General features: G+C 32.8%; 1 protein-coding gene across 1 annotated transcript in view; it reads left to right on the forward strand.

The window, feature by feature from the left end:
- The window catches only part of LOC145291462 (RING finger protein 17-like), a 191,442-nt gene that overhangs the window by 143,660 nt on the left and 30,007 nt on the right, over positions 1-17,775 (forward strand). Inside the window, exons 31-35 of the mRNA XM_080137321.1 lie at positions 3,991-4,133; positions 5,310-5,476; positions 9,060-9,235; positions 11,269-11,391; positions 14,406-14,489. Coding sequence (XP_079993447.1) covers positions 3,991-4,133; positions 5,310-5,476; positions 9,060-9,235; positions 11,269-11,391; positions 14,406-14,489 — 693 coding nt within the window. The remainder of the gene's footprint in view (positions 1-3,990; positions 4,134-5,309; positions 5,477-9,059; positions 9,236-11,268; positions 11,392-14,405; positions 14,490-17,775) is intronic.

Below are 17,775 nucleotides of genomic sequence, written 5' to 3' on the forward strand. Positions count from 1 at the left end.
AGGAAAACACAAAAACTAAAACAAACAAAAACAGAAATAATATTAATTGAAAACGAAAATAAATTTGAAATGAATAAAAACATCATACAGTGGAACTGCAGAGGCATAAAACCAAACTACGAAGAAATCAAACATATAATAGCACAATATGACCCCAGCATAATTGGCCTACAGGAAACTCTTCTAAAAGAAACGGACACCATCAACTTCAAAGAATACCACATTTACAACCAAACAAATAGATCAGATAATCGACCAATAGGTAGCACCTCAATTATAATAAAAAAACAGATACCACATACAAAATTACAACTCTAAACAAACCTTCAAACAATAGCAATTAAAGCTACACTCCACCGATCAACAACTATTTGTTCAATCTACATTCCACCTAAACATAAACTAAATAAAACCGAAATTGAAGATCTGATAACACAACCCCCCCCCCCACCTTTTACACCCATAATAAAATGTGGGGATGTGAGAATATTAAGCAAACTGGGAAAATCATTGAATCATTACTGGAATCACCCAAAATAGCTATATTTAACGACAAAACACACACATACCATCACCCAGGCACAGGAGCAACATCAGCTATTGACCTAACACTATGCTCCCCCACAATATTTATGGACTTCCAATGGGAGGTACATAACGACCAGTGCGGCAGCAATCACTTCCCAATTTTTCTCAAAACCCAAGAACCTGCAACAGAAGAAACAAAACCAAAATGGCAAATCTATAAAGCTAACTGGACTGAATTTAACAAACTTTGTACAAACTTAATTAACCAAGAAATAGTTAACAAACAAGATCCTATGTTAGCTTTCACTAATATGCTAAACGAAATAGCAATCAAGACAATCCCAAAATCTTCCACCAAATCACACCCAAAATCAACGCCATGGTTCACAATAGAATGTAAAAAAGCAATAACCAACAGAAAAAAATGCTAACACACTTCAAACAACATCCTACAAAACTCAACCTTCAAAAATACCTACAAGCACGAGCAAAAGCACGCTATATTATAAAAAAAAGCAAAAAAGAAACCTGGCAAAACTACATTTCCAAATTGAACAACAACACGCCATAAAAAAAAAACATTGGAAATAATTAGAAAAATAACTGGAAAAAAACTTGGAACACTAATAAATAATATAAGTACACCAAATGGTAAACAAATTATAGACAAAAAAGAAATAGCAAATATAATCGCAAATGAGCCAAAACTCATCATCCAACCACTACTCCCCCAAATTCCAAAAATATAAAAACAACGCAGAAAAAGAAAAACTCAACTTCACAATAACAAAGAATACTATAACACCTCTTTCACTATAACAGAACTAAAAAATGCAATTCATAAAAGTAAAGATACAGCTACCGGTCCAGACGACATCCACTATCAATTTCTAAAACACATGCCAGACACATCTCTCAACATTCTCTTACAGATAATTAACAACATATGGTGGACTAACAATTTCCCAAAACACTGGCTCGAATCCAATATCATCCCAATTCCTAAAATAGGAAAAGATCACTCCAACCCTACCAATTATCGTCCTATCACCCTAACAAGCTGTATATGCAAAACAACAGAAAGGATGGTCAATACAAGACTAATGTGGAATTTAGAAAAATATAATCTCATCTCTACATACTAAAGCGGATTTAGGCAAAATCAAGGTAATAATACTAATGATCAACTTATTCGACTAGAAACATATATTCGTAACAGTCTAATAAGAAACCATCACGTGGTCTAAATCTTTTTTGATATCGAAAAAGCGTGTGACACCACGTGAAGGTACGGAATCTTGAAAGATATTCATAATATGGGAATCAGAGGAAACCTAGCAAAATTTATCCAAAAATGCCTATCCTACAGAACATTTAAAGTATGCTTAGGAAATATAACATCAGATCAATACACACAAGAAACAGGAGTACCATAGGGTAGCGTACTATCTGCTACCCTTTTTCTAATTAAAATCAACGGTATAATCGAAAATGTTAACATGGGATTCGAAAAAACATTATTTGTTGATGACTTTTCAAAATAAATCTTTGGATTAACCAAAATGGATTCAAAATGTCCAAAAGCAAAACCACATGTATCCACTTTTGTAAGAAACGAAAATACCACCTTGACCCACAGCTCAAACTAGATGGGCAACTAATACCAGTAGTACAACATATCAAATTTCTAGGGATCATTTTAGACAACAAACTAAACTTCAAGGAGCACATTAACAAATTAAAACAAAAATGCTTAAAAACAATAAATATCTTAAAAATAGTATCAAAACTAAACTGGGGAGCAGATCAAGCTACAATGCTCAAAATATACCGCTCACATATCAGACCCAAACTGGGCTATGGTTGTGCCATATACAGCTCTACTTACAAATCCTACAAAAACAAACTACTAACAATACAGAATCAAAGTTTAAGACTTAGCCTAGGAGCCTATCAAACTTCACCAATGGAAAGCCTGCATATAGAAGCCCAAGAACTTACCCCTGCATTTAAGGATGGGAAAAACTAGCGTTACAATACACAACAAAACTACAAAGCAACCCCGAAAACTCAACATACAAAACTACCTTCAACCCACAATGTACAAACTTTTATTCAGGGAAACCAAAAAGTATACCCTCCTTTGGACACAGAATTAAAGAAATAATACATCAAATCAATGAAAACCCTGACAATATAATTACTCAAAAAAATAAACGACAGATCACCATGGACATTACACAAACCAAAAAACGACCTAACACTTACTGCTTACAAGAAAAACATTACGAATAATATAACAAACAGAAGCAGCTTCGGAGAAGTAAGAGAAAAATACGCAGAATACATAGAAATATACACCAATGGGTCTAAAACTATAAACGGAACAAGTGCAGCATGCACAGATAGACAAAATTAATATCAAATACGACTGCCCAACGAGGCTTCAATATATACAGCCGAACTGCAGGCCATCAAAATAGCTCTCAAACACATCAACGAACAAAATTCATATATACAGACTCCCTATCCTGTATCATGACCCTTGAAGTAAAATCTAAACACCCTTTTATCACAGAAATTATACAAGAATACAACAAAATAACCGAAAAAAAAAAATAATAAAAAAAATTATAATAGCCTGGATACCAAGTCATGTGGGCATCCCAGGAAATGAAAAGGCAGACAAACTGGTAAAGAAGCCACAAACCACCAAATGAAAAAAATTAAAATACCACACAAAAAGAAAAATCAACGAATATATAGGAAACAAGTGGCAAGAGGAATGGAACAAATGCACTGCAAACAAATTGCACGAACATCAACCAATAATTAAAAACGAAAAACAAAGGATTTTTAAGGAAAGAAGAGAAGAAATTGTACTAAACCAAATATGAATTGCACATACAAAATTAACTCATTCCTACCTAATCAAAGTGGAGGAAACACCAAATTGCACACTCTGCAACCAACAACTAACAATTAAACATCTACTGACAGAATGTAGAAAACACAAACACACTCAGAAGAAATATTTTAAAACAACAAACATTAGAAAAGTTTTCCAAGAAGTGGAACCCCAACAAATCATAAACTATTTAAAAGAAACAAATGTATTCAAACTCCTATAAAGTAATTCATTTTAGAAAAACAAACCTATACAACTAAAACAATTTTTAGGAAAACCTAAAGCATTTTGCTTCAAAAGATAAACTTTTCAAGAAACTTAAAATATTTTTACAAGAAACTGAAAACCTGTTATATCAACAAAACTTTTTTGGCATTAAATGACCCTTAGAGGTTGAAATGCCGTTAAACAAACACACTCACTCACATCCATAGTGGACTCTTGCAGTAAGTACATAATTCTTTGACTGTAATCCACCTCTTATCTTCTTTTCAACACGTGTCTTTGTCTTATTTACTATGCACTTCAAGGACTTCACACATATTCTTGTTTAGGGTCAGGTTCAAGGTTCTTCAATGCCTGTTGACTTGCTGCTTGAAAAAGTTATTCCAGAAACTGCTTTGGAACCAGCTGGCAAGGAATATTACAGCTTGGGTAAAACACTTCAAGAGAATGGCCTGGCGCTTCCCGAAAAACGGTAAGTTTTTATTTAAATACATCAGCTATTTGTCTCTATTAGACAGTCCCAAATAGATTCTCCAATCTAATAGGTCCCGCACTGTCTGTCAAGTTCTAACCCCTGTCCTATCACGGCAATGTCTCATCTCTGTGCTTGTTTTGCAAGCACTTTAATGGAATATGCCCTAAACTTGTAGCACTGATTGTTTTTCAACGTAAATGCATTCACTATTGCACATATTCAACACTAGCGGGGGTACCCGGCGTTGCCCGGTTGTTTGGAGGTGTGTGTGTAGGGGGGGGGTAAATGAAGAATAAGCGAAGTAATAACCCTTTATTAATATAAAAAAAAAAACTTAAAAGAAATCGGCAAAACAGAAAGAAAACAGCGAACAAACGTAAAACTTCTTTAAAAAAGAAATCGGAAAAACGTGTCCGGAAAACCAAAAACTAAAAATCACAGCAAAAAGCAAAAAAAAAAAAAAAATGTCATAATTCGATTCCAGTTTTTTGAAGCAACTACAAAGTAAAGAAAACTCAAACCGGTGTTCCTTCATAACTGTTCCTTGTGAACGATCCCGCAACGGTATTAAGTGGTCGCGGGGGAAAGACGAATTTATTAGACAGAAAAGATTTTAACCGATTTTGGCCGTAAACTCTCAGCAGAAAAAATATAGGGATCTACGATTATCGAGGATGTGGAGATGTAATAGGCCTATAACACACCTCAGATATTGTGCTGCAGTTTGTGGATATTACATTTGCATGAAATGCCTTGATATTTAATCCTATTAAGGTCAAAATCAGAGGGGAAAAAATGAGTTCATTTTATATATAAAGAGAAGATAATGTCTGACGCCTTAGAAAATGACACCCAGTCTGTAGTGAAATGGAGCAAATACATAGACACTGCCGAGGCTGCTACCAAGAAGGTGGGATTCCTCTATTGTGCTAGGAAAAAAAATCTGACAGTATGCTATATCTCTACAAAGCCACCATTTGTTCATGTATGAAATATTATTGCCCCGTATGGGCCAGTGCTTTAACTTAGAAGTGACAGTCTGACAAAAAATGTTCTGTCAAACTTGAACGTGACAGACAAACAAAAGTGCCCTGTCAAATTTGAACAGAACAGTCTCTCGCATAAAAAGAAAACTATTTAAATGTATTTAATTTTTTTTTTTTTTTTTTACAGAAAAATTGAAATAAAGGTGAATGCAGACCCTGAAAAAATGGATAAGAGTACCAACAAACTGTGCTACAAACCTTATCCCATTCCTTCTAAAGAAATCCTCTATATAGTTCCATCCTATGTAAATGAGGAATGCATAATTTTTGCTCATGAGTGTTTACCATCAGAAGGTAAATTTCTTATATATTTTTTTTTCCTAATCCATTTACTTTTCTAGCTTTCAATCAAAGCATGCATACATTAATCTGTTTCCTCAGCCAATTATCCTAATTTCTTATGCATGTTTTCATAAACTATGTGCTTAACTTTATCTTTATATATCTTTTAAAGTTTTTAGTGCTCAAGTTTCTCCTAACGCAGGCATTCACACAGAAAGTGAGGGTATTTTCACTCTCACACCAACGTCTATTCCTCTTGCTATCGATTTCACTGGGAACTTGATAGGTTCGCTATTTAAATTTATCATTGCTGGCTCCTCAACAAAGGAGGGATTGGACCTAATAATTCACTCCCATTCATCTGTTCTAACAACCACTCCTTGAATTTTAAAAAACTTTTGCACAAACATTAGTCATGGTGAAAGTAAATTTTTGCAAAAACAGATTTTCCGGGATAACTCTGGTTGTGTCCCCCCCCCCCCGCCCCTCTGGAGCATTATAAGCATAAAATTGCCCCCAAATTGTTCATCCATTTGCATTTTTCTTAAGAACTATGCCTTGAATTGTTTTGAAATTTTGTACAAACATTAGTTATGGTGAAAGTACATTTTTGCCAGAACAGATTTTCCGGGATAACTCTTCGCTTTTTTCTCTCACGTGTACATCTCCCCTGTGCACGTACTCTTTTTTTTTATTATGTTTTTCTGGTGTTTGTTTTTTTTTTTATTTATTAATCATTGAAATATTCTTTTGGCCTAATTTTAATTGAAAATTATTGAAATTAATTTTATTTTTTGTTTATTTGTGTTTTTTTTTGTTTTTTTTTTAAGAATTATTGAAAACATTTTTTTAAAATCTTTTGAAATATTTAAAAAAATCTTTTAAAACTATATTGGATACACTTCTATGATGTTTAAAATTTTATTTTGATTTCAATAAATTTCATTTGTTTTGATTTCAATAATTTTATTTTTATACTTTAATAGACATTTATTATATAAATTCAAATAAAGATATTTAACTTAGTTTATAATTTCGTAAACATATTTCTTATAAAATTTCAAATAAGATCAAACTTTATTTTTTAATTTTTATTAAAAGTAAAAATAAAAATTAATTTTATTATTTTTATCTGTATAATTTTAATTTTTATTGCATACATGTCACTATGTCCTTTTCTTATATTTTATTTCAATAAATCGCTTCGCAATAAAAATACTGAAGAACAAAAGGCAGCCATGCCAAAAGTTAGGAAGTACATTAGCTGACTATAACCTGAAATTTAATTAGACTAGGGTTTTGTTTATTTTTGTTTTTTTATATCAGAGTAATTCTAGACCATAACTGAAATAGCTGAAATAAATGGAATGTCTAATTAGGAAAAACCCTTTAGTAGATTTGAATATTTCAAACATTCTTCTTTTGAAGAGCTGAGAGCAGTAAGAATTGTTTGCTGTGAAAATCGGCTATGTATGCAAATTGCCAAATGATAGCATAACTAAATACATAAATTTTAGTAAAACAAAATCTTATTAAAAACTCCAGCACTTATACAGTAGGGGCACAGGTGAGAATCACAGTTTTAAATAAATTTCTGCCTTTGATGAAAGCGGAAATACCTGTTAAACAGGGGGAGATAAGCCAGTATATCATTTAACAAATTAATAATGAATGGTGGATTGTCAAAATACAATAACTGATTTTTATTTTTAATTAAACTTTGAATCAATTTTTCCTTTTAGGTTTGGATATTTATGTTTGCCTATTTCATAAATATACAAATAATGGTACTTATACAGTTTAATCAAGACATTAAAAAATGAAAATATTGAAAAAAAGTTATATTGTACGTACCCGCTATGGAATGAAGTTTTTCAGAAAAAAAAAAATTCACTTAATTTGATCAAGCAGATCTGCCAATGTTCAAAAATAATCTTGTCAAATTTTGACAAACTGTAACTGGTGATTGGAGTTATCTCCCCTGGCGCTCCCTCCTTGTCAGCAAAATTTGATTTTCCTCTATGAAAAAAAAACTGATCAAATTAAATTAATTTTTTTTTATATTATTTAATTGGGATTCATATCTGTTAACTTATTAATTGCGGACTATTATCCTCATCTTTTTTTTTTTGAATTGTTGTTTCATGACGTTTTGGCTAACTGTTCCTCTGGCCTTCATCAGGTGGTAACCGCGACGGATAGGAACTCCGAATTTCCCAACTGCATTCTCAGCAATTACTGCCATCCATAGTTGTTGTCTCACCACGTTTTGGCCAAGTAAGCCTTTGGCCGGTTTTGGGTAGGATCTAAATCGCTATCTTCAGACAATTCTTACCTGGAACCGTAGAGATTTAATGTCTCTATCCACTGCGTCACGGGCCCCGAAGGGTGATCATGGTTGGATATTTTAATCTTATAAATCCACGTTTATTTATTATCTGATCTTCCATGGTCGGGTCCGTACTGAATGGTATATATATTATTCAATTGGAATTCATTATTGAGATGGGTATTATTTATTAATTTATTTATTGCGGACTATTATCCTACCCGAAGCTGGCCAGAGGCTTACATGGCCAAAACGTGGTGAAACGACAACAATTATGGATGACAGTAATTACTGAGAATGCAGTTTCATTCAGAGTTCCTATCCTGTCGCAGTTACTACCTGACGAAGGCCAGAGGAATAGTTGGCCAAAACGTCATGAAACAAGAATTAAGAAAGATGAGGATAATAGTCTGCAATAAATAAATTTTTTTTTTTTTTTGTATGAAAACTTTATTCCATAACGAGTATGTACAATATAGATTTTTTTCAATATTTTCATTTTTTAATGTCTTGATTAAACTGTACAAGTACTTAAATAATTTTTACTTGGAATGTGATTTTCATATATGCTCCGTACTGTATAAGCACTAAAACTAGTTATAAAAATGTACGTATGGTTAAAAAATTAAATGTATGTGGCATTAATTTGGATTCTTCGTTATGATAGTGAAATTTGAAAATCAAAATATTGAATTTCAAATGAAGCCAATGGTATCTACTTATAATGTCACAATAATGAAAAAATTTACGAAAAACGATAAGATAGAAAGTTAATTTTTTATGAAAATAGTTTTCAAAGACAATTAGTGAAAATTAAGTTTTGTCGAAGATTTTCAGTTTTCAGAAAATATTTACCTCCCTTTTCTTACGATTCAAACTCTCTGGTTTCTTTTTTTGTAAAACTCGGTTTTCAGTAATTTTCTTTGAAAACTGTTTTAATTAATAATTAACTTTGTACCTTATTGTTTTTCATAATTTTTGAATATGTTCATTACCATGACATGACAATTAAATGATACCATTAGTTTTACTTGAAATTTAATATTTCTATTTTCACCATTATAACAAAAAAGAACTTTAATTTGTATACAAGGGGAATAGCTGTGTTATGAGGGACGAATTAGGCAGGACAGTAAGTTGAGTGCTTGGCAACAGTGGAAAAATCACACTGAAGTTAAAAGGTGATGCGAATTAAGGTATCAGTGAAAAGGAGTGCTGTTAATTTTTTATTTAGATTACTTTTTCTTTTTTTTTTTTTTTTTTCAGATGCTCCCCAACCATTGAAAGTGTTGAATGATTGCCTAAAATCATATACAAATGAGTGTCTTTCTGAACCAAGCACTGTCGATTGGAAAATTGGTGATTCTTGTCTCAGTTTTTATGAACCTGACAAGGTTTGGGCCCGAGCAAAGGTCATAGGTATTGAAGACAAACTAATTAAGGTAAATTAAACTTGATCAAAGGAATACTTACAAGAAATACTGTAACGTACAAAACTTAACGATGATGTTTAAAAATGTGCCAACTTCGTAAATACAAGACGCTTTGATACAAATCAGGGCAATTGTGCAGTATAATTAACAAGAAAAAAAGTTTCTGCATTTTTGATAAGGATTGATACTTTTGATTATTTGGATTACTATTCTCTTCTTGAATCTTATTCGCAAAACGTTTCGGCCAATGTCACATATAACCTTCTTCAGATTTATCTTGTCAAATTTCTATTGAACATGAGAATCTGCACACTTTCAAATGGATCAAAACCGTTTATTTAATCCACAGTAAAATTAGGTAGCATGCTCTTGTTCTGTCAGCCATGATTGGTCTTAAGTAATATAGTCCACACTGAAGATTGAACCTTCAATCTCCAGAAGGGTGTAACATAGAAGTGAATACCTAGTACTTTATCCATTACGCCATGAGTCGGCATTGTAATACATCTTCGTATTCCAGTAGCATCTTGCCAATAACTGTAGACTTGTGGAACTCGCTTTCTGCTAACTGTTTTCATCCATGTGTCGCCTTGGTCTTTGCAAAAAAAAAAAAAAAAAAAAGCGCCAGATATTAGAAAAGTCACATGCATTATAATGATTCGTGTTGGATTTAAATTAGAAATATTAGTTGTGGTTCAGTCCTCCTTGAAAGTTGTAAGATGTGAACTCAAGAAATGGAGATGGTGGAGCAGTGGCTAGCAGGCATTCTGACTTGTGTCTGCATAACAAAATTTGTCGAAGCTGTAAAAAAAAAAAAAAAATTACGGCAATTCCAAGCAAAGCGAATCTTGATCTTGGTAAGAAAGGTGGCCGTCAGGCGACTTTGAAGAAAGTATTGATCAAGAATCTTCTCTGCTCTTCATATGAGAATTGCAAAAGTCAGCCATTAACCAGCAAAGCTCGAGAGAACAGTTTCAGAAAGCTAAGAAAGTCTTTAACATGATCAAACATTCAGTTGAGCCGAGATTGTTCTGATTCCTCTCCCAAATGCAATGGATCTATCAGGTCATCCCATAAGTTCTGTCCGAATTTTCACCTTTATTTTTAAATTGAACGAAGCTTCAAAAGTATTGTGTATATTGTGTAATTTTTTTATGTTTAGATGCATTTTAACTGATTACATTTTTTTTTACGGAACGATAAAATTTTAAATTGCTTGATTACAACCCTACTAACATGGAAGACTAAGAAATTTCCGTTAATTTCTCTTAAATAGTAGAACCATCCATGAGAATCTCAGAAATGAATACACATACGATTGATTCCTTTTTCTTTCATCCATGTGCGGTCTTGGATATGGTCTTAAACTATATGCGATGGTGAGGCCCCAGCTTGCGGTCTTTGGGGAGTGTGGAGCCACCCTTTAATTGCCATTGCTCCTAGGTCCATTCTGACCTGGAGTAGTAGTATCTGTTAGGGTCACAACTATGGGTTAAAAGAATCAGACTTGAAAAAAAATCTTTCTTCAAAATCACTGGATTCGGCATTAAATAACCTGAAAAGGGTTGATATGCCGTAAAGCAAAAACAATCAACCAATCATCTGTGTGTATCACTTCCTGCCATATTTTTACTTGAAAAATGACTTTGCTATCATACCTGACCCAAGGACTCTCATCCATTCTTTCAAGATGTCCATACGATTGAAATGTACTCTTATGCACACATCTTTCTATACTGTCCATATTAAATCTTCCTCTGAGGTCATCAGAACTAAAACTGTCTTTAAAACTCACATTACTCATTCATCGTATCATTCTTCACTGTATTTTTTATAAATTAATCCTCTGAAAAGAATCGCTTGTGATTAATTGGTGTTGTAAACTTCATGCTTTACCGGAAATTGTTTTTGATGTCGAAAAGAAAATTTATTTATTTATTTTTAACTTTGTCGAAAACATTTTTTTTTTTTATGATGTTGAAATCATTTTTTTTTTGCTTTTTGCTTCTCTTATTTTTCTCTATTTTCTTCTATAATTCTAGGTTTGCTACATAGATTTTGGAAATGAAGAAGTTGTTTCTCGGAAGAATATTCGTGGGGACATTGAACCGGCTATGCACATTCCACCCTTATGCATACGCCTTGTACTGTACGGAATTGTGCCCGTATGTATCAGTATTCTTCTATCTGTTTTTTTTTTCATATTGATGTCCATGCATGTGTCGAAAACAAGTTTTCTTCACAAATGTCTATGCGCAACCATGTGGTCGCCTGCTCATCAACCAACGGACACCAAACTCAATGTTGTTTCTGTGTTCATCTTCTCTTCTGGCCATGTCATTATCTCTCATATTAGCGGCTACCGCGGGAGCACATGTACGGGTTCACATGTATAAAAGAAAATAAAACATAAAAGCACAAACTTCAACGCATTGTGCAAATATAAATTGCACTCAACGTGTGTGCATGTGACATCATCGACTCTCTACACGCTAAGGTCCACATTTACCTTCTGTTGAGACCATGTTTGTCAGTTTATGTGAGCTGATCTTGATCTAAAGCTCTCTTAATCTGTTCCAAGACACTACCTACTTACAACTATATCAACCATCACAAACCCAAGACTGTCTGCAACCTGTTCATAACTACTACAAGCAGGGTTTACACTGGCTTGAAAAGGTCTTGAATTTTGAGCTTGGTCTTGAAAGGTGTTATTTCTATAGTTACCTTGAAAATATGGAAAGTGTATTGAAATGGCCTTGAAAATTGTGTGCTTTATATTCGGTGAAAATTTGTGCCAGAATATTAAAAATAAAATTGAAATACATACTATTAAAATATTTTTAATATTCATTGAAATACTATTAAAATATTGTTTTAGTAATCATTAAAATACTATGAAAATATTTTTCAAACATTAAAAATAAAATCGAAATAAATACATTTTTCCAGTTTTGTTGATACAAGAGTTATGTCCCTTTTATCATGAAATTACCTAATGCTCCTATTTACAGTACCTCCCCACGGGACAGAGTTAGACACCAGGGTCATTTTTTGAACGTGGAGGAAAGGAACAAAAATAAAAATTGTCTCAGTCATGAAGGATTTCTTCTCCACTGAAAGAGAACAAGAAATTGAAGTGCAGCATCTGAAGAACAGGCCTTTACAAATGTAGCCGATGTGAAATTAAAAATCAAAATACCCTTAAAATATTTTTAGTTTTTGGCTTATTATATCATCTATAATATAAATCTCACCTGTCTGTTTAAATGTATGTATGTATGCCTAAAACTTTCGACAAAGGTTACCGATTTTCACAAGATCGGTATCGTTTTGAAGCTCGACCCTTCAGATGTCAGATATCGAAAAATTGGCTAAAAACATTAATTGCTTCACTCTCAACTAGGCACTTTTCTAAAGGGGGGGGTCGCTTTTTTCGCCAATATTTTCGAAATCATCCCCTCTTTGATTGACTTCCGGTTTGACGATGGACACAACGGCAAAGACGTCACATTTTTTTTTCACATTCTTTTCCTCCTTCGCGGTACAAGTTCGAAGCTGCCTGTCTACTACTACTTTTTTTTTTTTAATTTATTTTTTTTTTTTGCTCAACGCACACCTTCAAACACCCAAGCACCCAGGCGAGTTCTTTATATACTAAGTTTGTTTATTTTTTAAACTTGAATTTTGTCTGCCTTGAAAAAGGCTTGAACAAATAACTTGTTTATAATAAACTAATGATATCAAATTAATGGATTCTTACATGACATTTACTGCTGCAACTTTATTGGTTCAGTGTTTTGACAGCTTTTGGCATTTTATGTAAAATGCCTGAAAATTCCAATGGTTCTTATTCTGTATAAGTATCAAATATTTACATTTCGAAAGGTAATTCAATCGACATTTTAAAGAAATGTGTTTAGCAATAAAATTTATAACACATTTTAGAAAATGTTTAAATTTCAATCCCATAAACATTTTAGTATTTGATTTTTTATTCCTTTTTTTCTTTTAGCAAACTTATAGTATCATTTCATCTACATGTCTTGAATAAAATTGTTTGAAATTAGGACATACTTTAAAGAAAGCTTTTTGTTTCAACTGTCACAAACAGACGATATTTTACTTTGTTGAACAATTGTATGATGTAGTTATCGTGCTGGATTTTCAAAGCCAGACCCAAATAGCATTTTAGCTTACAATAACAAATGAAAATTAGCTTTTCAGAAGCTAAGTTAATTTTTTACTTGGCTTCAGACCAGCTAATTTTCATTTGTTATTGTTGTACCGTGTTATTGACAATATGAAATATTCACTTTTTATTTTAAAAATTTACTTCAGCCTAGATAACTTAATCACTTAAAAGTAAAAATAATCAAGGAAGAATAACTCATTTTAAATTGAAGAATGTAATAGGAGTTGTCTACCTTAAGCTTAAAAATGAGCAAACAAAATTAAAATTTCTTCAATTGTGAACATATTTGCATTCATCGCACTGGCTTTGATCAACTCACTTGTGCCGATTCAAGGTGGTGGTTAGAATTTGTCACTGCTGCAACGAAGAGTTCTTGTCGCAAAGTATTCAACCTGGTAGGAGAGACATAGTGGTCAAACTACCTGGTCACTTTAACAAAAACCAGTTGCTTCAAATATCCAACTTCCACTCTCTCTTCCTCCTTTTCTTCCTCTACTTCCCTCTCCTGCCTTCCCATCTCTTGAAATCTTTTTACCCTTGACTGGTTCGGGCTTTTTGTTAGTGATCATTGTTTGGAGGTTGGCCATTGAAAAAACATCCACTGAAGGTAACAGCTACCAGTTTCAACTTTTGAGCACTGTTCGTCTCACAAAGCTGATCCTAACAAACTCCTCCTACTCAATGAGGATCTTATTTTCTTCAAGCAGAGAGAATATCTCTTGGGTGATCTGACTCTGGCTTGAAATATTTTCAATTTTCTGTACTCCCCTCCTTTCGTTTCTTTGACCAAGCATATTACAACTGCACGTCCGTCATTCATATGAGCCAGAATATGTTTACACACAACATCACGTCCAATGTTGGATACGTACAGTTTGCAATAAATAATTGAAATAGAATTAACATTTTTAGGAGAATTGTTTGATTTATCTTGTCCATTATAACATTTTAGCAAATATTCTGGCAACATTTTTATTTTTCCAGACAAACTCTGAAGAATGGTCCAAAGAGGTGGTGGAGTTGGTACATTCATCTGTGGTTGGAAAACTCTGTGGTATTCAGGTGATGGTAAGTTTTGAGATCTTTCACGGTTCAATTCTTCTTCATTTGAAGCATTTTGAATCTGCTATACTTTTATGGCATAAATATGGGTCTCTCCCTTATGCATGTTCGTTTTTTTTTTTGTTTACTTTGAGTAATTTCTACATTTTTTTCTGATTCACCTAAAATAGTCATACATACAGGAAGTTGGAGTAACTTTTACTCCCACGCAAAAATTTACTGCCACCACCACCACCTTACACCAGGAAGTATAAGATGTTTGGTCTTGATATCATCATGATTATTTCATTTATTCTGACTTACTATTGATTCTTTCTCTGCTATACTTTCGTAGCATAAATATGGATCATTCACTTGTGCATGTAAACTGCATGCTATGTCATCATACAACAGTTTCCCCACTTTTTTACGTAGTCCTTTATGAACTTCAAAATCTTTCAGTCCTGGGTATAACTTTAAAAAACATCCAGTGATGAGGCCCCATTTGGGGAATGTGAAGTTGCCCCTTTGTTACCATTGCTTCCAGGTCCACTTTGATGCTACCAGATGAGGTTGTCTGAAGATACTGGCTTCCTAACCAAAAATGATTCCAATGTAAATATAACAAGGAGGGAGCACATTCTCTCTTCCTGTAATCTTTGGATCTTCCTCCCCTTTCTTTGCATGACTTCAAAGCATGTTGTCATCCGTTACTTTCTTACGGTTTTAAGCGTGATTATTAAACTGCGAGATCTTTCAAGCAGTACTTGAGTAGGAGAGAATAGACAAAGCAGTGCTGCATCGTACAGTCCTCTTCATTCTCGCAATTGAAGTTTGTTGGCTCAGTTTTGTAGTTCCATCTGACCATAGCAGTTTTGATCAACCCTCTTGTTGTCCGCAGTTGCAGCCTGGTCTCTTCCTGAAATGGTATAGGGGCTGGACAATAGACATGGCCAAGGAAGTGTCTCCTTAACTTCAGTCATTGGGCTGTTGGTTCACATTGGTAAAGGAGATGTAAACTTTGTGATGTACAGCAACTGATAAATTCTCATCTCACATCTCTCAAGTCAACAAATGGTCATCTTCAATAGTGAAATTGTAATTGCCTTACCATCTCTTGCGATCTCACTCACGGCCACTGTGAGTGGGCCAAAATTGAGACGCAATGCAAGTCAACGAAAGAAGTTGGCTCAAACCGAAAGTGATGTTGTTATAAGTACAAGTGAGCCAGGCTCAAGTAATTCACTACTGAGGGATGCAAGTTCTCCACTTTTTAATGGAATTCTATTTGGTGCTTATTCAGATTGGCACTTATAGTGGCATTTAAAATTAAAGAAAATACAGAAATTACTGTATAATGTACATGCTAGACATATGACGAAGATGAAAACTTCCAAAAATCACATAATTTTATAAAGTATTTTTTTTTTTTATTCAAGAAAGTCAAATTTTACTTGTTTCAGTGGGTGAAAAAGACGAAATCATCAAATCAGTGGACAAGGGCTGACCACCTTAATGCATGTGGAAATTGTTATTTTGTCCCGATTACCATAAAAACACATCTTAAATGTGCCTATATTTTCTCAAACGTAAAAACACACCCGTGAGGGGGGGTATCCAGAGATTTTAGTCTTACTGGGAGTTTAATTCAATAAATATTTATTTTATTACTACTATAAGCAGCGGAAGATGTTTCTTAAACCAAAATCAAATAAAAAAAAAAAGAAAGATAATTTAAGGAATCGGGTTTTGGCATCGGAAAATAGGCTAAATTTTTTTTCGATTCCAATACTGATTTTGATACCCCAAAAAGCTCTGATTTTTCTGATTCCAATTAATCGTCCCAACACTAATATATATTAAAGTTATGGGACAATTCCATACTAAATTTCCAATTCCGATTCTTTAAAAATCTATAAATATTTAACTATATAGTTGTATTTTTTCTCTGATTACCGTAAAAACACACATGTTAAATGTGAAAATATTTTGCTAAACGTAAAAAATATACCTGTGGAGGACGATCCATTGATTTTAGTTTCAGTGGCAATTTAAAATCAATAAACATTTATTATTTTATCATTATTACCAGCAATGTAAAATTTAGCTTTAAACAAATCAAATAAAAAGACAAAAGAATCGTTGTGACATCGGAAAATCAGTACAAATTTTCCGAATCCGATACCCTCAAATATTCTAATTTTTCCGATTCCGATTAATCGTCCCAACACTAATACACATATATATAATAATAATATTTTTTTTTTTTTTTTTGCAAATTAGTCCACCAGGCAAATTATTCCTCGTAAAATATAATAATCAATAGAGGATTGATTCTATAATAATACATACACAATCTGCATAAATTAGAATATTGTGTATAAATGTATGACCGGGCAACGCCGGGCCACCAGTGAGTGTGTGTGTGTATATATATATATATATATATATATATATATATATATATATATATATATATTTGTTTATTGTTAAATAAACATGTTTACATCCCGCTGCTACAAACAGCCATTTGTTTCAATCAAGCAACAGATATCATCAGGCAGCGACTGACTATTCAAATGTTCAATGAATAATGGATTTTTTTTTTAGTTAGGAACTCTTTATAAACAAATATTATCAGCTCTTTTTATTGAGCACTATCTAACAACCTCGTTGAATTCATTAGTCTATTACTTTTGAATAAAAAAAAACAGTATATATATATATATATATATATATATTTTGTGTACAGAAAGTTGTTAGTTGAGACAGGTCATTGGTACCGTCGGTTTCAAGCCCGATAATAAGGCCCGTTTAAGGTATCCTTATCAAGCTCTCTTCAGCCAATATTCGTCTCTCTTCAGCCAATATAAGTACGCTCTTAAAATTTGGATTTTCCTTTTAATTGAGCACTCTGCTGGAATTCTTTTTCCAAAAAAAACTAATCATATATATATATATATATATATATATATAAAGCTGATTTCTGACAAAGTGCCTTCTATTTTGGTGGATTTTATTTCTTTTTATCTTTCAGGTTCTTTTCCACAAATTCCCCCTGTATTAAAAATAGAAAAATAAAGAAAAATCTTTATAATGAATCTACCCGTGATGAAACAAAAACATCATATTCCAAAAATCACATAAATTTATCAAGCAGTTTTATTTAAGAAAAGCAAATTTTATGAATAACAGGAAAGTGGCTGTTTTGTCTGACATTTTGAAAACAATCTAAATATAAATAAAATACAAAGGGAGATAACTGAATATAATTTAAACTGTTTTAATGCCTACAAATTTCCATCAATCGCTT

This window comes from Euprymna scolopes, chromosome 12 (assembly GCF_053919585.1).
Source record: "Euprymna scolopes isolate OS-2025 chromosome 12, ASM5391958v1, whole genome shotgun sequence".
NCBI classification, from domain to species: Eukaryota; Metazoa; Mollusca; class Cephalopoda; order Sepiida; family Sepiolidae; genus Euprymna; species Euprymna scolopes.